General features: G+C 37.2%; 1 protein-coding gene across 2 annotated transcripts in view; it reads left to right on the forward strand.

Moving 5' to 3' along the window:
* Positions 1-25,081, forward strand: part of MUSK (muscle associated receptor tyrosine kinase) — a 208,486-nt gene that overhangs the window by 20,137 nt on the left and 163,268 nt on the right. For both annotated transcript variants that reach the window (XM_036739041.1, XM_036739042.1), the window contains exon 2: positions 10,166-10,292. In XM_036739041.1, coding sequence (XP_036594936.1) covers positions 10,166-10,292 — 127 coding nt within the window. The remainder of the gene's footprint in view (positions 1-10,165; positions 10,293-25,081) is intronic.

A 25,081-nucleotide genomic window follows, 5' to 3' on the forward strand; every position in this document is an offset into this window, starting at 1 on the left:
TAGGAGAGGTTCTGTGGATCAGAGAAAAATGTTTAGTCCATGACCTTGTTGCTCAAATTACCCAGAAGTCCCTCCTCCCTTTACATTCTCAAAAATGATTGAGGAACCCACATAAGGTTTTGTTTTATGTGAGTGAGTTACACGTATCTATATTTACTTTTTTGGAAGTTAAAACATTTTAGTATTATAAAAATAGTTTTTACCTTGCAGACTTTCCCTAAAAGGATCTCAGGAACCTTCAAATGTCCCCAGACTAGTGGACAGCAACTGATATAGAGGATAGCTTCATTCTGCTGGGCTTATACCAATATCTTTCTAGAATAAATTGCTGTGTAGTCTGGCTTTCCATTCTGTTCTCTGCTCAGAACTCCTCCCAAATGCAGATGGCATGATCTAATAAATTAGGGAAAAGCAACAACTTAAGAATAAGGCACTATAAGCGAATTTATTTTTGTCGTATATGATTTCATATCTCCTCTGGGTAGAGGAGACAAATTAAATATTTAGGTTTAAAAGGCCTTCTGTTGAGGAGAAAACTGGGATGTAAGAGAAAAATAAAAGTAGGGGAAAAAAAAAGTAATCCAGTGTTTCAACAAATGATATAAATTTGGTCAGCCAGAACTTGTAAGCAGATTTCTGAATGCTCTTGAGAAGGCAAGGAAAAGTAATGAAAAGGGAAAAAATCACTGGATTTGGAATCAGGAAGCCTGAGTTCAAACCCCACCTCTGTCATTTTCTATCTATGTGACTATATCACTTCATCTCTCTGAGCCTCAGTTTCCTCATTTGTAAAATGAGGGAGTTGGATTAGAAATTTCTAATGTGCCTTTAAACTCTAAATATGATAATCCAATAAATAGGATAGAGTCAATTGTGTTAACTGCCTTCTCTTCTTCAGAGACCTTGGCTTCAATTATCACTCTATGCCTCTGTCTTCCAAATCTACATCTTTAGCCCCACATTTTCTCTTAAATTCTAGTTTTGAATTTCCAATTAATTGAATTACCAATGTTTGGTAGCTCTACCTAGATCCCTTCCTATAAGCTTGTAAAACCAATCAGTAAGTGAAAAGATCTTTCCCTTAACCATTGAATAGGCTTCGGGTGGGGCCAACAAAGGGAAGTCTGATTAGAGACAGGCCCACACCCTTTCACTAAATAGATGTAAGGCCCCAGGCTAGTTAGCAAACTAGTTTGCTAATTTGAGAGAGGTGTGATGCCCTCAGGGCCCTAAGGGGAGTTGCTAAGACCAGAACCAATGATATGTGCCTGAGTTCTAGTCGATCAAGTCAATCAGATGACTAAGGACTATATAAAAAGAGAGAACAGAAAGCAGAAATAGCATTAATTGAAAACTGAGAACTAGGAGGAGGAGAAACTGAGGACTGAGAGTGGAACTGGACACAGTGGAGCAGAAGCAGGATTCAGAAGCCAAGGACCAGCTTCCGGAGTGTGCAGAGGAGAGAGTGCTGAACACAAGAGGGAGTTGTGTAACTTGGAGTCAGCGGAGCTGCAGGAGAATGTTAAGCAGAGAGTTAGGATTCATGAGTGATCTTCTTATAGCAGGGCCCTAGCATTGAGGGGAAGCACAAGTAAGGTTTGGTTTGGTGCTATAATATTTTGTTATAGTCTCCTTGTTACTATAGTGAGGTGAGTTTATCCGTTTTGGAATGTTATTGCCACAATATCGAATTAGGGGCATTGATCCTTGAGTCTGATCCTTTGGAGTCTACATAGATGTTATACTTCCTCTGCCTTCTACCTAGAGAATTCATTATGCTTTGTGATTCCAAACCATTCAGGCATGCCCATTGTCCCCTCCAAGATCATGAATTTTGCCTTACTGATATTATATAGGTCAAGCTCAACACCCCCCAAAATGAACTCCTCTCTTCCTTTCCCCTCCTTAAGATGTCCTACCACCACTATCATCTTAACCATTTCTGTGAACTTTAGTCATCTAGGCAATTGAAACCTTAAAGACATCTTTGGCCCCTTTCCTTTTATCCAGTCTCTCTCCAAATTCTGTTAATTGTTCCTTCACAAAATCTCTTAAAACACATGGTCAGTCATCTAGCTTGAGGGTTCTTCAATGAGAGAGAACCTACAATTTCCTTATATAACCCATGTCAGGGGTAGCTAGGTTGCACAGTGGATAGAGCACCAGGCCTTGACTCAGGAAGACCTGAGTTCAAATCCAGACAGCTATGTGTCCCCGGGCAAATCATTTAACCCTGTTTGCCTCAGTTTCATCATCTATAAAATAAGCTGGAGAAGGAAATGACAAACCCCTTCAGTATCTTTGCTAAGAAAACCCCAAACGGGGTGATGAAGAGTTGGACATAACTGAAATGACTGAACAACAAAAACCCATGTTATTTTGGAATAGCTTTTATTGTTAGGAAATTTTTCCTGACACCAAACAAATTTACATTCTCGTAACTTCCGCTCATTTTATCTAGTTCTACTCTTTGGGATAAAACAGAACAAGGCTAATCTTCCACATGACAGGTCTTCAAATACTTACAGACATCTATCATGACATTTTCCCAAGCTAAGCATCCCTAGTTCTGTATTATGGAATCAAGGACCTTCATCATCCTGGTTGTCTTCCTCTGGACACACTGCATCTTATCTTTGACTTTCCTCAATTGTGGTGACTAGAACTAGACACAGTATGCCAGATGTCTGGTCAGGGCAGATTGCAGAGGTATTATCACCTTATTCTTGGAGCCTATGCATCTTTAATAAGGCCCAAGACGGCATTAAAGTTTTTGGCTGCTACACCACACTGATGACTCAGTATGGAGCTGAGAATCTACTTAAGCCTCAACCTTTTTCAGGCACACCCTTGTTCTTTTCTCCATTCCCGTTACTTTTCCCCTAACATGTGACACTACAAGTACATATCTGAATTACTAAAATAATCTCTTAACTGTTCTTATAGCCTACAGGGCATTTCTTCTCTAATCCTACTCACATATTGAGATTGCCAGATACAATCCTTTGCACCTAACAAACTGCACAGTTTTTAGCTTCCTAATACTTTGAGAATAAAATTCAGACTCTTCTTTGGCCTTGAGCTAATTTTCCTTTATTAAACATCCTTTCCCCCGCCCCATTTAATAGTATTTTATTTTTCCCAATTATACGTGAAGATAGATTTCAACATTCACGTTTTTAGATTTTGAGTTCCAAATTTTTTTCTCCCTCCCCCAGAGAGCAAGCAATCTGACATAGGCTATTTAAACATATAGGCTATATTAAACATATTTCCACATTAGTTATGTTGTGAAAGAAGAATCAGAACAACATTGCTGGTGGAGTTGTGAGATGATCCAGCCATTTTGGAGAGTAATTTGGAACTACGCCCAAAGGGCCATAAAAATGTTCATACCCTTTGACCCAGCAATACCACTTCTAGGGTTGTATCCCAAAGAAATCACACAAGCGGGAAAAGGACCCATATGTACAAAAATATTTATAGCGGCTCTTTTTGTGGTAGCCAAGAATTAGAAATCAAAGGGATGCCCATCAATTGGGGAATGGCTGAACAAGCTGTGGTATATGAAAGTATTGTGCCATAAGAAATGGGGATGATACAGACTTCATAACAACCTGGAAAAACCTACACGACATAATGCTGAGTGAGCGGAGCAGAGCCAGGAGAACATTATACACAACCACAGATATACGGATTCCGTGAGGACCAACCCTGACAGACTTCGCTCTTCTCAGCAACACAAGGTACAAAGACAACTCCAAAGGACTCACGATGGAGAATGCTATCTACATTCAGAGAAAGAACTATGAAGTTTGAATGCAGATTGAGGCACACTTCATGCTCGCCTTTTTTCCCCCTTTTTTCTTCTCTTTTGTTTTTGTTTTTGGGTTGTTTTTTTTTTTTTTTGGTTCTGCTTCTTCTTTCTCATGATTCATTCCATTGGTCATAATTCTTCTCCACAGCTGGACTAGTGTATAAATTAATTCAATGCGAAGTTATACGTGGTAGTTATATGAGATTCCATGCCATCTTGGGGAGGGAGAGGGTAGGGAGGGAAGAAAATCTGGAACTCAAAATTATGTAGAACCATGTGTTGCAAACTAAAAATAAAAATTTAAAAAAAAAAACAGAAATGAAAAAAAAAAAAAGAATCAGACCAAAAGGGAAAAACCAGAAAAAAAGAGAAAGTAGTAAGCTTCAATCTGCATTTAAATTCCATGATTCTTTCTCTGGGTGTGGTTAGCATTTTCCATCATGAGTCCTTTGGAATTGTCTTAGATCATTGCATTGCTGAGAAGAGCTAATTCTATCATGGTTGATCATCGCAAATTTTGCTATCGCTGTGTACAATGCTCTCCTGGTTCTGCTCATTTCACTCAGCATCAGTTCATGTAAGTCTTCACAGGTTTTTCTTAAATCCACCTGCTCATCATCTCTTCTAGCACAATAGTATTCCATTACATTCATATACCACAACTTGTTCAGCTATTCTCTAATTGATGGGAAACCCCTCAATTTCCAATTCTTGGTCACCACAAAAATTGCTGTCAAGCTGATTTTCTAACTTCAACTTCTCCTAATGCACTAATAAGAAAGAACCCTGGACCCTCATATATGTGCCCTTTTCTCTCAATGTACCCTAGGCCTACTTCTAGGGGTGGCCCATGTCCTACTTCAACTATAATAACCAACCCTAACAATTCCAATTTTTAAAAAATGATTTTACTGCTGCGCAGCTCACCATGACGTCTCCTGCCAGTGACTAGCCTTAATGTTTCTTGGTGGTACAATTCATTTACCACTTAGTTGTATGACACCCTTTATTTCACAGCTATATTGTGTTTTCCCCATTCAACTGTAAATTTGATGAAGGCAAGGACTCTGCCTTACACTTCTTTGTTATCACTAGATCTTGGCACACAGTTGAAATGTCTGTTGATAATAAATATTTTATTTTTTAACTGTTTTATTTTCATATAGACTTAGACCAAACATACCTATAAACAAATCATCTGCAAAGTATAATCCCCACCCCAGACAGCTAAATAAAGTAACATAAAAGAGAGGTTGCTGTTAAGAGTTGGCAACATTATATTTGGTAGTGTGATACTTTTTATTTTTTTATAAGAAAGGATTATGTACTTTGATTTTGATAATTACTTCAGTACCAACATTGGTCATTGTCTTTTAACTGAGATTTGTTGCTGTTTGGTGCTGAGATGCAGTGTGGCATAGTGGAGGTATCTCAAAAGTCTTAATGAATTTCACACTTTAATAGCTTAAAAATGAACTAAGACTTTTAGGATACCGTGCATGGATGTGTTTGGAGTCAGAAAGGTCTGATTCAAGTCCTTTTTCTAACTCATTTGTTGAGTGAACCTGGATGTTACATAGCTTTCCAGTGCTGTAGGCCAGAGCTTCTTAAACTTTTCCCACTGGCAACCCCTTTTTTTGGTTTTGGCAGCATTTGTGGTGCTGTGTGCGAGTGACAGTATGGGAGGTGCAAAATATGCGTGTTTTGTGTTCAGAACCCAGGCTACAGAGAAGTTGCTCATAGACACGTACCACCAGAAACACCTCGGATTCATTACGTGTTTGATTTTTAATTGATTTTTGGTCGTTATGTGTTCAGAAACCTCTCACTGTTGCCAAATTTTTCTCAACCCTATCGGGGGGTCATGATTCACAGTTTAAGAAGTGCTGCATTCTAGGCAATTTGTAATGACTCTAAAATTGAGGTAGTTTGGTGGTTCCATGGATAAAGTTCTGGGCCTAGAGCAAGGAAGACTGGAGTTCAAATATGGGCTCAGATATTTACTAGCTTTGTGACCTTGGTCAAGTCACTTAACTGCTATTTGCCTCAGTTTCCTCATTTGTAAAATGGGAATAATCATGGCATCTACTTCCCAGGATCATTGCAAGGCTCAAGCCAGATAATAATTGTAAAGCACTTAGCAAAATGTCTGGCACATAGTAAGTGCCATATAAATATTCTTATTATTAGTGTTATTATTAAATTGCAAAACAGTTGTTGACTTCTATTTGGTAGAAGAAATTTCTTCACTAAGGTAGAGGGAGTTATCTTCATATCATAACTACTGTCAATGCTGCTCTCTCATTTAAATAGCTTTAAATCATGTCATACAATGTTTTCCATGTTTCTTTAAATTTTTCATATTTGTTATTCTTTATGACACAGTTATTGACTTAATTAACACAATTTGTTCAGCCATTTCCAGTGAGGCACAGAGTTCTCCCTACCCCCTACTTTTTTATTTGTTATTGCAAATAATGCTCCTGTGAATATTTTTGAATGAATAGGTATTTTCTTACTACCCCTTATTACTCTGACAATGGGGATTATTGCCTACTTCCATCAGTCATAAACTCAATAGTGGGACTATTTCAAGGGTTAGAAAAATGTTACTAACTTTTCTTGCATAATTCCAAATTGTTCTTCAAAATAGTTGTCCTAACTATGCCCAAAGGGCCTTAAAACTTTGCATGTTTTTTAACCCAGCAACACCAGTATTGGATCTACATCCCAAAGAGATCAAAGGAAAGGGGCCTATACATACGAAAATATTTATAGCAGGGGCGGAGCCAAGATGGCGGCTGGTAAGCAGGGAATAGTGTGAGCTCCTTACGGAGACCCTCCAAAAACTTATAAAAAATGGCTCTGAACCAATTCTAGAATGGCAGAACCCACAAAACAGCAGAGGGAAGCAGGGCTCCAGCCCAGGACAGCCTGGATGGTCTCTGGGTGAGGTCTATCCCACACGGAGCTGGGAGCTGGGAGCTGGGAGCTGGGAGCTGGGATTGGAGTGGAGCAGAGCCCAGCCTGAGCGGCGTGGACCATCCAGACCAGAAGCCGGGCGGAGAGGGCCCTAGCGCCCTGATTCAGTGAGCTGTGGCAGTTACGAGACTTCTCAACCCACAAACACCAAAGACTGCTGAGAAGGTTAGTGGGAAAAGCTGCGGGAGTGGAAGGAGTTCGAGGTTCGGCTTCCAGCCCCGGGGGCAGCGGAGGTGGGGCAGCTACAGCTGTTGTTACTTCTGGCTCCAGGCCCACCTGGTGGGAGGAATTAAGTGGCGGATCAGAGCAGGGGAGCACAGCCTGCCGAAGATCTAAGCCCAGTTCGGGCTGGGGGTTCTTGGGGAAGGAGCAGTGCTGGGGTGGCAGACCTGGCACCTCCCCCCCAAACGTGGAACATAGAACTCGTTAGTCTACAAGCAGTCATACCCCACTGAAAAACTCAAGGGTCAAGTTAGTTGGTTGGGAATATGGCCAGGCAGTGAAAACACACCCAGATTCAGTCTCAGACTTTGCATTCTTTCTTTGCTGACAAAGAAGACCAAAACATACAGACAGAAGAAATTAATAAAGTCAAAGAGCCTACAATAGAAACCTCCAAGAAAAACAGGAATTGGTCCCAGGCCATGGAAGAGCTCAAAAAGGAGTTGGAAAAGCAAGTTAGAGAAGTAGAGGAAAAATTGGGAAGAGAAATGAGAAGGATGCGAGAAAACCATGAAAAACAAGTCAATGACTTGCTAAAGGAGACCCAAAAAAATACTGAAAAATACACTGAAGAAAACAACACCTTAAAAAACAGACTAACTCAAATGGCAAAAGAGCTCCAAAAAGCCAATGAGGAGAAGAATGCCTTGAAAGGCAGAATTAGTCAAATGGAAAAGGAGGTCCAAAAGACCACTGAAGAAAATACTACTTTAAAAATTAGATTGGAGCAAGTGGAAGCTAGTGACTTTATGAGAAATCAGGATATTATAAAACAGAACCAAAGGAATGAAAAAATGGAAGAAAATCTCCTTGGAAAAACCACGGACCTGGAAAATAGATCCAGGAGAGATAATTTAAAAATTATTGGACTACCTGAAAGCCATGATCAAAAAAAGAGCCTAGATACCATCTTTCAAGAAATTATCAAGGAGAACTGCCCTGATATTCTAGAGCCACAGGGCAAAACAGAAATTGAAAGAATCCATCGATCACCTCCTCAAATAGATCCCAAAAAGAAATCTCCTAGGAATATTGTCGCCAAATTCCAGAGCTCCCAGATCAAGGAGAAAATACTGCAAGCAGCCAGAAAGAAACAGTTTGAGTATTGTGGAAACCCAATCAGAATAATACAAGATCTGGCAGCTTCTACACTGAGAGATCAAAGGGCTTGGAATGCGATATTCCGGAGGTCAATGGAGCTAGGATTAAAACCTAGAATCACCTACCCAGCAAAACTGAGTATCATGCTCCAAGGCAAAATATGGATTTTCAATAAAATAGAGGACTTTCAAGCTTTCTGAGTGAAAAGACCAGAACTGAATAGAAAATTTGACTTTCAAACACAAGAATCAAGAGAAGCATGAAAAGGTAATCAAGAAACGGAAATTGCAAGGGACTTACTAAAGTTGAACTGTTTTGTTTACATTCCTACATGGAAAGATGATGTGTGTGAATCATGAGACGTCAGTGTTGGGGTGGTTGAAGGGAATATGCACATATATATGTTTATGTGTATATATATATATATATATATATATATATATGTGAATGTGTATGTATGTATGTATCTATGTGTATATGCATGCATGTGTATGTATGTATATATATGTGTGTGTGTTCATATATATATATATACATATATATATATATACAAACATATATATATATATGTAAAAGAGAGAGAGCAGACACAGGGTGAGTTGAAGATGATGGGAAGATATCTAAAAGAAATGAAATTAAGGGATGAGAGAGCAACATACTGAGAGAGGGAGATAGGGAGAGATAGAATGGGGTGGATTATCTCACATAAAGGTGGGAAGAGGAAGCAGTTCTGTGGGAGGAGGGGAGAGGGCAGGTGAGGGGGGAATGAGTGAACCTTGCTCTCATCAGATTTGGCCTGAGGAGGGAATACCATACATACTCAGTTGGGTATCTTACCCCACAGGAAAGAAGAGGGAGGAAGATAAAAAAAAAATAAAAGGGGGGGACGGTGATGGAGGAGAGGGCAGATGGGGGTGGAGGTAATCAAAACAAACACTTTGGAAAGGGGACAGGGTCAAGGGAGAAAATTCTATAAAGCGGGATGGTTTGGGAAGGAGCAAAATGTAGTTAGCCTTTCACAACATGAGTATTGTGGAAGGGGTATACATAATGATACATGCGTGGCCTAGGTTGAAGTGCTCGACTTCTTAGGGAGGGTGGGTGGGAAGGGAAGAGGGGAGAGAATTTGGAACTCAAAGTTTTAAAAACAGATGTTCAAAAACAAAAAAAAAAAGTTTTTACATGCAACTAAAAAATAAGATACACAGGCAATGGGGCGTAGAAATTTATCTTGCCCTACGGGAAAGGAAGGGAAAAGGGGATGAGAGGGGAGGGGGGTGATAGAGGGGAGGGCTGACTGGGGAACAGGGCAACCAGAATATATGCCATCTTGGAGTGGGGGGGAGGGTAGAAATGGGGAGAAAATTTGTAATTCAAACTGTTGTGAAAATCAATGCTGAAAACCAAATATGTTAAATAAATAAATTTAAATTAAAAAAAATATTTATAGCAGCTCTTTTTGTGGTGGCAAAGAATTGGAAACTGAGGGGATGCCCATCAATTGAGGGATGACTAAACAAGTGGTATATGTTTGTGATGGAATACTATTGTGCTATAAGAAATGACAAGCAGGATGTTTTCAGAAAAACCTGGAAAGACTTACATGAACTGATGCGAAGTGAAGTGAGCAGAACCAGGAAAACATTGTACACAGTAGTAACAATATTGTAAGGATGATCAACTGTGAAAGACTTAGCTACTCTGATCAAGACAATGATCCAAGACACAAAGGACCCATGATAAAAAATGCTATCCACCTCCAGAGAAAGAACTAATGAACTCTGAGGAGCAGATTGAAGAATACTTTTTTAAACTTTATTTTCCCTAGAGATTTTTGTATTTTTTTTTCCTTTCACAGCATGGCTAAATATGAAACTATGTGTTGCATGATTTCACGTGAATTATTGGAAATGTTTGTTGACTGAAAAAAAAAAATGTTGTCCTAGTTCATAGCTCTACCAGTAGTGAATTTTCACAGAATAGGATTTCAAATGTGGAATATAATTTAAATTTTTTCATTTTTGTTTTCTTTACTTTCTATAGCTCCTATCATCACCACTCCTCTTGAAACAGTAGATGCATTAGTTGAAGAGGTGGCCACCTTCATGTGCGCAGTAGAGTCTTATCCTCAGCCTGAGATTGCCTGGACTCGTAATAAAATTCTCATTAAGTAAGTATGTCAACTCAAAATATGGTTCTCTAATGAGAATGCAGTTCACTGTTGTATACTGTCTCTATGAGGAAGTTAGCAAAGTGGGCTAGCCTTAGGCAAAATTGTGGTGTAGGTAAAATTTGGTTTTGATGACCACACCTCAAGAATATAATTTTTGATAAGAAAGAGACCTAATGGAGTGTTTAGATTAAAGGATCTCAGGTTTTAGAGCTGGGAGTGACCTTAGAGACCATCTGCTATAATAACCACTTTAGTGATAAGAAATCTGACTCCCAGCAAAGTGAAGTAATTGATCAAAAGTCCTAGAGATTTGAACCTAGATCTTCTGACTCCAAATAAAGTCCTCTTCCCGTTAGTCACAGAATCACAGGTTTAGAGTGGTACTCTAGCCCCTTCATTTGCTGATTGTAACTAATTTCATTTGCTAATAGTAGCCCATACGTATGCTCTTTATAGTGTAGAGAGTACCTTTGAGATAATTAGGGTAAGCCTTATTACCCTACTTGTAAAAATGAGAAAACTGAGGCTCATAGAGATTAAATGACTTACACTTGGTCTCAAACTTTGGTTTTCAGTTTCAAGTCCAGCGTTCTTTTCGCTGAACCCTAATCTCTCTCATTAAATATTTTTACTCTAACAAAAGTGAGGCCCAGAGACTAAATGATTTATCCAAAGTAAAACAGCCAGTTAGTGGCAGACTTAGTCTAATATTCAGGTTGTCTGACTCCTGGCCTAGTAACGCTTCTAAAACACTGTGTGCCTTCGCATTCCATAATGCCACCCTCTTTCTTATGAAATACCAGTTGTCCTCACCTTCAAGTTAGATGGCTGTAAAGATGAGAACTGATAGCATTCTTAGGCTTTAGAGTTAGGTCTATGTGAATCCCTTTGTCCGAGGTATTTGCATTTTAAGTGTTATGGTCAGTTGTGGAAGGAAAAGTTTATTCCCAGTTGTTTTTTTTTTTTTAAGCATCAGGGAGCAGTGAGATAGATGCTTTTTTGTATAGGAGATGGGGTATCTAGACTGAGAAAAGATCTTTAAGGCTTCCCATGCCTCTAAAATTGCACCTTATAAGTCAATATCCGTCCTATCTACATGTAAAATCAGCATTATAAATATGACACACTTTATAGGTAATAGTTAATTTATCTTTCCTATAAAACCGTGGCCCACAAAAATATGTTGAAAAATTTGAATGTAGCATAAAATGATATTAAAACAGATATCTCGCACCACATACTACAATAATTCCCAACTATATCAGGAACCTATTTTACAAATCAACATAAAACTTTTTTTTAAAAAATGGAATTACTTATTTATAGCATTTATCTAGTCACTAAATAGAAGAAATTATAAGTGAGAAAATAGATGAGCAGCATTCTGGTACTATGCAAAAAGCATTAGTTTCAGAGTCAGACCTGGGTTTAATTTCCAGCTCTCCTCCTTACTACATGCGTTGTTACCATGGGCCAGTTGTTTTGTCCTCTGGGCCTCATTTTTTTCATTTACAAAATGAGGGGATTGGACTAGATGATCTCTGATATTTTTTCCAACTGAAAAATCTCTGGTGTTACCATTATGTAAAAATAGAGAGCTTTTTTACAACCAAAAGCAACAATCCTGAATAATTTTTGAAAAGGGAATACAACAGTTGGGAAGAAATCTGACATAAAATTTAGAAGGAATAAGGACAAATTTAAGAATAAGTTCCATTCTAAACCAATAAACATTTAGTAGGTAGCTACTACCTGCTAGGAATAGTTACTTCTTTAAAAAAGGAACAAAAATGGTCAATAACCAACTGGTGAAAATGGGTTAAACTTTCTACCAAACAGAAAAATGAAATTAAAACAACTCTGTGATACTACCTTACACTTATTAAATTGACAAAGAAAGTTACACGTGATTAAATTCAACATTTTCTCAGGCTATTAAGAAGCCAGCACTTTATTGCATTTCTGAAGGAACTGTGAGTTGATGAAATCTTTCTGGAAAGGTATTTAGTAAATGCCATTTAAACCCACCATGGATTAGAAAATATAAAAGACAGATTTGCTGAGAGAGACTGTAAAACACCTAATTGAAATTCAGGGTATATGATCCCTAGATTGACTTACTGAGAAATATTTTGAACCTCTTTGAATCTCAGTTTACTTAAGTAAGTACTTAAGTAAAGGACTTAAAATACTTGCTCCCTTTTGTGGTTTCTAATCATTTCTGCTATCTGCTTCTGTTTTATGCGTGAGTTCATCTCATCCACAGTTATGATTTAACTTTGAATTTCTCTCCATTCTATTTTTTCCCTGTGTTTCCTTCTCTTTCTCGTTCATTCTATTTTTTCCCTGTGTTTCCTTCTTTTTCTCATTTTACCCTTTCCTTCCTCAAAACTCCATTTTGTTTCTGACCACTGCCACCCTTAATCCATCATCCCTGTTATCCCTCCCCCAATCTTCTCCCCTTCTTTTCCTGCTTCCCCATTTGTTAAGATAGATTATACCCAACTAAGTGTGTATGTTATTCTCTCTCAACAAATTCCAGTGAGAGTAAGGTTCAAGCATTGCCTGCCACCCTGTCTATTTTCTTCTCCACTGTAAAAACTCTTCCTTGTATGCCCTTTTTTTTTGGCAGGGCAATTGGGGTTAAGTGACTTGCCCAAGGTCACACAGCTAGTACATGTGTCAAGTGTCTGAGGCCGGATTTGAACTCAGGTCCTCCTGACTCCAGGGCTGGTGCTCTACTCACTGCGCCACCTAGCTGCCCCCTTGCATGCCTCTTCTACGTGATATGATTTTCCCCATTCTTTCTCTCCCATCCCTCCTTCTCCCACTGCATCCCTCTTACCCATGCCTTAATTTTTTTTGAGATCATCCTATCATATTCAACTCACACCAGCTCCCTATATCTATGTATACTCCTAATTGCCATAATAATGACAAAGTTCTTAGGAGTTGCAAGTCTCATCTTCCTATATTGGAATGCAAGCAGTTTAACCATCTTAAGTCCCTTATGATTTCTCTTTCATGTTTACCTTTTTTGCTTCTCTTGACTCTTGTGTTTTCTATTCATTTCAGGTTTTTCATCAGGAATTCTTGAAAGTCTTCTATTTTATTAAATATTCATTTTTCACTTGAAGTTGTAATCCTAACTCCTTGGCTTTCCAAATATTATATTCTAAGCCCACCACTCCTTTATTGTGGAAGCCGCTAAATTTTCTGTGATCCTGACTGTGGCACTATGATATTTGAATTGTTTTTTTTTTTTCCCTGACTGCTTGTAATATTTTCTCCTTTACCTGGTGGCAATTCTGGAATTTTGTTTTGATATTCCTGGGAGTTTTAATTTTGGGATCTCTTTCAGGAAGTTATTGGTGGATTCTTTCTAATTCTATTTTACCCTCTGGTTCTAAGATATCAAGGCAGTTTTCTTTGTTAATTTCTTGAAATAGGATGTCTAGGTTATTTTTTTTTAATCATGGCTTTTAGGTAGTCCAATAAGTCTTCAATTATCTCTTCTCAATTATTTTCTAGGTCAATTGCCGCATTCACTTTGTTTTTCATTCTTTTAACTTTGTTTTATTGCTTTTCAATGTTTTATGAAGTCATTAGCTTCCACTTGCCCAAATCTAATTTTTAAGGAATTACTTTCTTCAGTGAGCTATGTACCCCTTTTCCCATTTGGCCAATTTTGTTTTTTAAGGAGTTTTTCTCTTCATTGAATTTTTGTACCTCTTTTAACATTTGGAAAATTCTGGTTTTTATGATTTTACTTTCTTTAGTATTTTTTGTACCTCTTTTCCTGAGCTGTTAACTTTTTTTTTTTACAATTTTCTTACATCACTATCATCCCCCCCCCCATTTTTTCCTCTGTCTTATTTTAGTTTTAAAATCCTTTTTAAGCTCCTCTAGGAATTCTTGTCGGGCTTTTGTCCAAGTTACATATTTCTTTGAGGCTTTGCTTGTAGCTGTTGTTTTCATCTGAGTTTATGTCTTGGTTTTCCCTGCCACTGTAATCACTTTTTATGGTCAAGCTCTTTTTTTGTTGTTGTTATTTGCTTATTTTCCTACACTATTTCTTGAACTTTCTGTTAACAATGGAATCTGCTCACCTTGGGGTGAAGAGGCAGCGTCCCAAGCTTCAGACTTCTAAGTGCCATTTTTTTCAGAGCTAGTTCTGGGAGACTGTAAATGTTCAGTACTTCCAAGGTAGTGTGATGTGGGGAACAATGTGGTCATTGCTCTCCTGGTTTGCCCTCTAGTCTTTACCCAGGAAAGAAACTTGTTTCCCTGAAGTCACAAATGCTAGTGTTCCACTTGATCCTAGAATTGTGAGTAGGCTCCTTGCTCTCCTGCAGCTGTAATTTCTATTGTTGTTTTATGTCATGGGATTGAGATGAGGGCCTCAGCTTCCTTATGAGTAACCACCTGCATTCTTCACCATGGAACTGTGACTAGGATCCCTGCTTTCCTATGGCTGCAGGCACTAGTTGTTCTCTCTGCCTTGGAACTGGGACTTGGAACTCATTGCTATAGAACCCTACTCCCCTGCATCTACAAGCACTAGTTAGCAAGTGCTCCTCTTTGCCCTGTACTCAGAACTGTGTATGGGCAATGCACCAGGGTCCTGTACCCAATGCCAGCAAAACGTCCCCTATAATCTCTTTCTGACCAGTTCTCTGACACCCTTCCCATCACCACAGATAGTTCTATACTATGGAATTGCATTATCATATTGTCCTGAGAATACTTACTTATATAGTTTCCTCTTTATTTCATCTCACGATACTTTTGCTGATTTCATTAATTCCTTTGATGTTTTTATTAACAATTTTCTTGTGTTTTAAGAAAATTCTAGCTTTATTTTTGATGTTTCTGTTAGTATTGTTTCAGTATATTTTACTCTTGAATTTTGGTTTAGACTTTTCTAAAAGTAACTATTTAATTTAATTTAATATTTTTAACTATTTAAGAGAATATACATTTATTTTGAAACTATTGCTTGCTCAGTTCTTTCAAAAGTATTTTATTTTGGAGGGTTCCTGATAGTTTTAACTCTTTTCAATGCCAATTTTGGTATTTTCTTTTCTTCTTTTTTTTTTCCGAGGCAAACAGGGTTAAGTGACTTGCCTAGGGTCACACAGCTAATAAGTGTCAAGTGTCTGAGGTCACGTTTGAACTCAGGTCCTCTTGGTGGCAGGACCGGTGCTCTCTCCATTGTACCACCTAGCTGCCTCCAATTTTGATATTTTCAAAAGAGAATCTTGAGGAGGTAGGCTTTGTTCTGATTCAGTCTAATGCTTCCACCTTTCTGGAAGTCCCCAAACTTTATTTTCTAAAATAGAGTGAACTCAGGAATCAAAATAGAGAGAAAGAGGGAGGAATGACTAGAAAATTCATGAAAAGTGTGGGACTATTAACAATACTAAGCCTAAAAATTATTCAATACACATGTGATAGATGTGCATACCTACTAACAGCATGCATCAGAATAAAACAAAACATTTCAGTTGAAATCTCCAGAGGTTTCCATGGTTTTAAAAAAATCCCCCAAGGGGAAAGAAACAAGCATTTGTAGGGTGCCTACTATGTGCTAGGCACTGTGCTAAGTACTTTTACAAATATTCTCTCATTTGATCTTCCAAACAACCCTGCAAGGTACAAGCTATTGTCATGTCCATTTTATCATTGAGGAAACTGAGGCAAACAGTAATTAACTGACTTCTCCAGGATCACTCAGTATGTTTCTGAGGCCAGACTTGAACTTATGTCTTCCTCATAGTATCAGCTGCCTGTAGTTTCCTCGAGGGAAGTAAGAGAGATGATTAAATATAGAGTCTGTGGAATTAGATAGGGAGTAGCAGAATTTAGCACCCTATCTTTGTAGTGGTTGGGTTAGGGAGGGGTTTGATTTGGGAAGTGGGGGTGGACGAAGGAGAAATATTCATTTCATGCACAAAAAAAAGTCATTCATTTTATTGGAATCATACTCAGAAAACAGCCCCCTATTGTAAATTTAAATGGGATTCAATACAAAAATATTTTTATATGAAATCATCTTTGCCTAAGCCGAACTACAAATAAGGCAAACTTTAAAGGTTCTGCCAACTCTCAAATTCTACTATTCTGACATTTAGGAAGAGGAAATTTCCAAAAGGACTGGGTGGTCAATCTTGTGAAATACTATAGAGATACTATATTATTTTTAACATTCTTGGGAAATACTCAAAGCCAATAATGCCTAAATTCAGAGGGAAGAAAATTAAAGCTTCCAGAATGGGTTAAAACATGGCCCCAAAACAAGTTAGGAAATCCCCTGGATGTGAGGCCATTAAGCAAGGCTGTCAATGTTCCTCCCTGGTCCCTACAGAAAAGTTAAGATTAGAATTGCCTGAAACATTCAAATCTAGCTTTCAGACTAAGATCTCTGTTTATTCTTGTGCAAAATTTTTCCAATTTCATTCATCCAAATGTGTACGCTACATATTTTACCACAGGGGTGTGGTGCTACCAAACACTTGGCCATAGTCAGTGGTAAGTTCTAGGTGCTGTCAGGTATCTTTTCAACCCAACAGTTAAGTGATCCACTAAACACCAAAGGCCTTTTGGGGGGAGCTCTCCATGGCACTCAGAGAGCTAGCTACCTCTATCTTTGAGCTTTACCCCTTTGTGGGCATGGTGCTCACTTTGTTAGTCTAAGGGGTTGGTGTATCTGTGTAGTTCCCTCATTAAATCCTTGGCTTGGCATTCACCCACCAGAAAACTCTGCCCTCTTTCCTTTGCTTCAGTTTTTCAATGCAATCAATCCTACAAGCACGGCATAACTATAGTCAGTATTTTATTCTTATGCATAAGAGAATGAAATAAAATACATTAAATGACCACTGTTGGGGCTAGGAATCCATACCTCCTTCCATACAAACCAGCTCAAACCTTGTTTAGTCTATAGACAAACCCAAACCCCGAAGGGAGGGTGTCAAAGTATACAGTTTAGGGGTTCACATTCAAACCTCCCAACTCTGCTGTGGTACAAAAGGAAAAGAATTAGCCACTCACGACACTGAGCTGTCCCTGCCAGTTCCTGATATTTCTGATTTTCATTCACAGATCTCTTCTATACCGGGGAGTTCAGGGGTTGTGAGTCTCTACAGAGTATGATTGGTTAAATTCTCTCAGTGACTGGAGGGGAAAACCCCAAGGGTCTCAGTGTCATGACCCATTGCCTCTCCACTTTCTATCTCTGTCATTTCTCCTTGGAAAGTTTTAAACCCCATTCTGGTTTATATCCTACTTAATTTCTGCCTCCAACTGATCTTCAACCCCCACCCCCCACCACCTTGCCTTTTTCTATATTGTGTTATAGAAACTTTGTGGGCACCCTCCACAGACTCTCAATCCTTGACAGGTATTTCTTTAGATATAAATTTTAATATGGTAAAACATGATTCTAAGTGTAATGAAGATTATGGAAGTCATGTAAATAATTTATGACTTATAAAAAATTTTCGAATGGAGGAAAACAGCACAAATCCATAGAGAATGTATTAGGTCACTACTTGTGGGTAGTCCAACATCTAGGAATGAAAAAATGCCTTCCATGGAGTTGGGGTTATTTCAGGACTGGCTTAGATTAAGGATTAGGTCAATTATATTGCTCTCCCAACCAAAATGACTCACTGTCAAACAAACTCAGATCTCAAGAACTAACCCCTAAACCAATTAGTTGCTCCAGGATCATCTTTATTGGGCTATTTGAAACAGTGTGATAGTCAGTTTGAACCAGCTGGAAAGAACCAATAGCTAAATTTTCAATGTACATATTTATACAACTTTGGAAATCAACAATCACAAATCAGGTCTTGATTTATTAATTTAGTTTCTTATTATTTGACTTAAGAAAATGATAGAAAATATGTTGATAATTTAGATTAAACTTTAAATGTGCCAAGTATGCTTTTTTTCTTTTTTTGAGAAATGATTATTAAAGGTTTACCAGCACAGCCTTGACCACTCTTTAAAAGTCTTTCAGTGCCTTCCTTCTCCCAAACCTATTTACATATCCTGAATTCATCAATAAACAACCTATGCAGTCACATTCACCTCTTTCGACATCTTTGAATTCTCATCAAGGTCATTTGTTCCAAATAACATTAAATTTTTGAAAACATACCACCCTCCTTGAGCTGATATTCCTTTTAAGGTCTCAGATCCTGAGAGTCCACTTTTGATTTCTCTGAGGTCTTTAAAATTTGCTCCCAATATCTATGGAATATGCCCACTGTTCTCCTTATCTGTCAAGAACTGCCGCAGGATATGGTCATTTCCTTCCAAGGTTACCTTCATTTCTATTTCAGCAACACTTCCTCCTTATTGTTAGAACCTGGATGAGGTTCTACTCACTACCCCCTCGTTTACCTTCTGAGACAAGAAATTATCGACAGGACAAGGTAAAAATTTATTATCAGACACAATTTTAGCTACAGAACACATCAGACTGATTTTTAAAGAGCTGGAATTCCCCCTCACTATTTCTTTTCTCTCTTTTGGTGTTCAGTTCTGCATTAAGAATCTATCCTCTTTTTCCTCCATTTGGTCTAGTGACTGGAAATGCCTTCTATGTTCTTGATGTTCACTGACCATATTTGAGAGACATATAGAAACACCTTCTTGGTGTAATTGTTCATTTATATCCATATTTGCAGTTAGAGATCATGTGTCCCATAAATCACTTTAGACCATTCCTACCTTAGCTTTGTTTTTGTTTCTCCCTTAAATCCTCTCACCCGTGCTTTCTGCCTCCTTTGTATGGATATTCATATAGCTATCCTTTCCCCCTTCCCTCTTTCCCCTTACCCCTTCATTTGTCTAACTCCACATAGGGTATAATACCCTTACCTGGGGAGCTCTGCTCAGAGGAATGTAAATTTTGATTTCTGAAACCAATCAAGATATCTTGAGGTTTACTGGAGAGAATTCTTTCCTAAGGACAAGGCCTTAAATCTAAATCACTCTGGCTCTTGTTGATTGGCCAACAATAAGTCCCAGCTCAAGCCTACCTGGCTCTGATGGCTCAGAATGAATGTAAATAGTAACTATTTCTGTTTTGTCCAGAAACTTTGAGAGTCTTCCCCTCTCAGATTGATTGATTTTTTTTTTTTGGACTAGGTAGAAGAGGCCATTCTTTTTCTCATTTCTTACCTAGCCTTAATCACTGAATGGGTGTTGCCTCAATCAAACTGAGACTGGGGAAAGTCCTTAGCTCAAAAAGGCCAAGGTCTCCCACTGCATCCAGTCATCCTTAATCTATATCTTGCCACTGGACCCAGATGGCTCCAGAGGAGAAAGTGAGGCTGGTGACTTTATAGAGCCCTGCTTCACTTAAATCTAATTCATTTTCAAGTTTGGCATCACCTTCCTTATGTCATGGTTCTCTTTGAGAATGAAAGATAAATGACAACCTGTGAGTTGTACTAGCTATCCCCCTGGGGACCCAACTGGCCATTTCTAGTTGGGCAGCACAACTCCCTCTGCCCCCTCTCCTCTCCCTTCTCCTCTCTCTCCTCTTCCTTCTTTCTTCTCCCCTTTCTTTTCTTTGGGTGCTATATCTAGCTATATATTTTCTTGATATTCAAATATGCTAATATACCACAACTATTTAGGTCACTTCTTTTCCACTGACTTCAAATAATCGAACATGATTCAGCTTCTGTTGTTTGTGTGACACTTATGAGGTATTTGTTTTTTCAGACTATATCTGTCACCATTCTAGGAAAATATTTTGGTTAAACAGTTAAATTATGATTTGTTATCATACATTACTGTTGTATCTAAAGTATCCATGTATTTAATAGAGTTCTTATGCTTGCATTGAGAAAAACTATATGATAAAATCAGTCATGATTATTTTATAGGATCATGCCTAGAATGTATTCTCTTCCCTCCTCTGCCTTCAAGAATCCCCAGTTTCCTTTAAGACTTAGCTCAAGTACTGTCTTCTTCGTGAAAGATTTCCCAGTCCCCCCTCTGCTAGGGCCTTTCTTTCAAAAAAAAAAAACCCTACCTTATCTACTGTGTGTATATACACAAATTGTCTCCTTCATTTAGATTGTAAACCCTTTGAGGGCAGGGACTTTTTCACTTTTGTCTTCATTTCCTGGTCACCTAGGATAATGCCTGACATGGTAAGTATTTAACAAATATTTGTTGAATGATTGAACTCTGGCTTCACTAATAAGGATTTTAAACATGAGATATTAAACATTGAGGAATTTCACAGAAGTTTAGGAATAACCCTTCTCTCTGAAATGCCCAAGAATATTATGTCCCTTGTGTTGTCAAGAAGGGATTAATACATGGGAGACAACTACTAGATTAGATAGGAGATATAGGCTTCTTGATAGATGCCTCCAGATCTTTAAGTGGCTTTAATCATCTTAGTTCAGTAACATTAGTTTTACCCAAACCCTTGCGTTAATTATAAGCTTGCTATTCCTTGTTGTAATCTATGGTGCCTATAACAACTCTTAAGCATATGTTAATGTCTGAAAAATACCTTAAAAAGCTGAATAATCAGAGCTAGTAATTGACTTTCCAACTCACGTTGAAATATTATGTCTTCCGCAAATGAGTTACCAAAAATACACTGGAATCTACCCCCTAGAAAGCAAAGTGAGGATAAAGTGGGCCTACGTTGGATATCATCCAAGGGGTTTATTACTGGCAGTACCAGAGGGACCTCATTATAACAATTTCACCTCTAACACCATCCTGGGGCATGAACTCTGAGAACAATGACAGAATTGGGCCTATCTTTATTTCTCAAAAGCCACCATAAGTTCAAATACTCTTGTTTCATTTGTAGATCTTGAGTTCTAAGATATCAGTACACAGGGAGGTCCATTATGATGAGATGATGTTTGGAGAAATTGATTCTAACTGGTCCAAACTGGTAACTAAACTCTTATTTATGTTGGTGAATTACTCTGCTGCGGAGCCTGAGCCAAATTATATGCAATTAATCCCAAACCCAAATGGAACAGAAATGCTTATCTGGCTCCACTCTCTTGGCAACAATACAGCTCATAACAACATTTGCAGATACTTAACATTCTCTCACTGTCCAGAGATCCAGTCAGAGGGAACAATGCCGCTTTCTGTTGCCCAGAGTCAGTCTCCTGACTTTCAGAATGTCAGATAGCCCTCCTTACTGGTGGTTTTCTGGGTATCTAATGAGTATTAGGGTATGTTTCTGCTGATGTAAAAATGAAAATAAATAACTTTTTTTTTTTTTGGTGAGGAGGAAGGACAGAAATTGTGTATGTGGGCAGGGGGTTGGGTTGGGGAGGGAATCTGCTTACCTTATTATATGGTTGGTTCAGGACAGAGATCATAGGACTTAAAGTTCAATAATTTGGGTTCAAGGTATATTCTTTCAGAGACTAGTTGCCTGAATCTGGGCAAGTCTCTTTACCTCTTTGCCTTCAGTTTCCTCATCTGTCTAATGAGAATGAGGTATATTTACCTCCATTTGCTTTGCATGGTTATTGTGAGGACCAAATGTTATAAAGTGTATGGCAGTTCTTTGTAAGGTGTGAAACATTATGCATTGATAAGGTTTTATGATGTTTATGAACAAGTTTGTGATTCTTTTTTTACGTCTTTTTTTTTCCAGTCAAGTCTGACACTTTGTGACCCTATTCAGAGTTTTCTTGGCAAAGATAATGGAGTGGTTTGCTATTTCCTTCTCTAACTCATTTTACAGATAAGGAAACTGAGGCAAACAGGGTAAAGTGACTTACCCAGGGAGACACGGATAGTAAGTATCTGAGGCCAGATTCGAACTCATAAAAATGAATCTTCCTTCAGACATGGCACTCTAACCACTGTACCACCTAGCTGTCCTATTAAGTTACAAAAATGTAAATATTATGGTCTTCCATCAGAATCACCTAAGTAAGACTGAATTTGAATTACTCTGCCATGGTTTGGTTGAGTCAAGAAGAGGTAGCATATAGCATAACTTATAACCCTATATTCCAATAAATTTGTTTACTAAAGGATGTCAAAGGTGACAAAGGCACCATTTAGGAAGAAATCATATGGATTTAGATATTGCTGTGGGTCTGAGTAGAGGATTTTCATTGGTGTGTTTGAACACACACAAAGTGATCATTTATTTCTCTTAAAACCAATTTAGATTTATTTTTTCTTAAACTAATTTTTTAACCTGCTTTAGAGCAAGGGTTCATAACTTGGGATTCATGAAGCTGTTTTTAAAAAATATTTTGAGAAGTTCTCTTTAATATAATTGATTTCATTTGTAATTCTATGTATCTTATACATTTAAAAATATTATTCTGAGATGGAGTCCAAGGGCTTCACCAGACTGCCAGTGGGTTCTAGGACAAAAAAAAGGTTATGAACTTATCATTTAAAGTCTCTCAATTCTTCCTAGTAAAACTGTTGACCTCAAAGCTATTGCCATTACAGTGAATGTAATTAGGAATCTGGAAATGATGAGGAGGAAATATTTAGGCTGAATGTCAAGAAGGATTTCCCAATGATGGGGAATGTTAGTTTGACAAGTTTTTGACTTGGAAAATAGTATATGGACCATGACTACCATAACTTACATGAGTAACAATTCAAAGAGACAATAGAAGAAATGACACAAACAGTATCTGGTTAATTTCTTAAAAAAAAAAAGTTCTGTTAATGCATTGTCCTTAAGGCATTGTAAGCTCCCCAATATCTTCCCTCCTTCAGTTAGAACCCTACCTTGTAACAAAGATTTATAGTTAAGCAAAACAAATATACTGACTGTCTAATAATGCATGCCTCAGTCTACATCAACAATCCACTAAATGCAAAAAAGCAGAAATATTAAATGCATCCTTTTCAGATCATAATGAAATTATATTTACATTTAACAAAGGCCTATGGGAGCACAGATTAAAAATTAATTGGATGCTAAATAACAATATTAAAGAAGTAGTGGGTTAAATGGCAAGTCATAAAAACAATAAATTTATTAAAGAGAATGATAATAAGGCAATATAAAACATATGGGATTCAGCAAAAGCAGTAATCAGAGGAAAATTTCTATCTCTAAATGCTTACATCAATAAAATAGAGAAAGAGCAGATCAATGAATTGGGTATACAATTTTTTAAAATAGGAAAAGAACAAATTAAAAATCCCCAATTGAATACCAAATTGGAAATCCTGAAAATTAAAGGTAAGCTTAATAAAATTGATTAAATTAATAAATAAAACTAGGAGTTGTTTTTATGAAAAAATAGATAAACCATTGTTTAATATGATTTTTTTAAACAAAAGAAAACCAAATCACTAGTATCAAAAATGAAAATGGTGAATATAAAACTAATGAAGATGAAAACTAATGAAGATAAAGCAATTTTAGGAGTTATTTTATCTGATCATTTGCCAATAAATTAAAAAATTTAAGTGAAATGGAAGAATACTTGCAAAAATATAAACTGCCCAGATGAACAGAAGAGAAAATAGAATGTCTAAATAAACTTGAACAGGCCATAAATGAGCTTCCTAAGAAAAAAGCATCAAGATCAATTTACAAATGAATTCTAATAAACATTTAAAGATCAACCAATTCCAATATTAAATAAATTATTTGGAGTAATAGGCAAAGAAGGAGTTTTACCAAATTCTGTTTATGAAACAAATATGGTACCAAAGTCTAAACCAGGAAGAGCAGAAACAGAAAAAAATTATAGTTCAATTTCACTAATGAATATTGATGCATAAATCATAAATAAAATACTAGCTAGGAGACTACAACAATACATCACAAAGATTGTGATTTATAGTCACATTGTCACCAAGCGGGATTTATACCAAGAATACGGGACTGTTTCAATATAAGGAAAATTGTTAACATAACTGATTATATCATAACAAAAGTAACAAAAATCAAATGATTATATCAATAGATGCAGAAAATGCTTTTGACAAAACATAACATTTATTCCTATTAAAAACACTTGAAAGCATAGGTATAAATGCATTTTTCCCTTAAAAGCATAAGAAGCATCTACCCAAAACCATCAGCAAGCTGTTATTTGTAACAGGGATAAGCTAGAAGCCTTCTCAATAAGATCAGGAATGAAACAAGGATGTCTTTTTATCACCACTATTATTCAATATTGTACTAGAAATGCTAACAGTAGCAATAAGAGAAGAAAAAGAAATTGAAGGAATCAGAATGGGCACTAAGGTAATAAAACTGTTTTTATAGATGATATGATGGTGTACTTAGAAAATCCTAGAGAGTCAACTAAGAAGTTATTGAAACAATAATTTTAGCAAAGTATTAGGATATTAAATAAACCCACATAAATGATTGGCATTTCTATATATCACCAACAAATTCCTGCAAGAAGGCATAGTAAGAGATATTTTATTTAAAATAACCATGGACATTATAAAATGCCTGAGAATACTCCTACCAGGAAAAACTCAGGAATAATAAGATAATTAAAGATATATTGTATTAATATTATGTAATAAAATATTATGAATATAAAATAAAAAATAAAATTTAAACAAATGAAGTTAGATTAATAATTCTAGAAATATTAGTTGTTAATGGATGGACTGAGCCAACATAATAAATGTCACAATTCTACCTAAATTAATCTACTTATTCAGTGCTATCCTAATCAAATTATCCCCAAAAAGACTTTATTGAGCTGGAAGAAAATAATAACAGAATTCATTTGATCAAGAATATCAAAGGAATTAATAGAAAA

This window comes from Trichosurus vulpecula, chromosome 9 (genome assembly GCF_011100635.1).
Source record: "Trichosurus vulpecula isolate mTriVul1 chromosome 9, mTriVul1.pri, whole genome shotgun sequence".
Lineage (NCBI taxonomy): Eukaryota > Metazoa > Chordata > Mammalia > Diprotodontia > Phalangeridae > Trichosurus > Trichosurus vulpecula.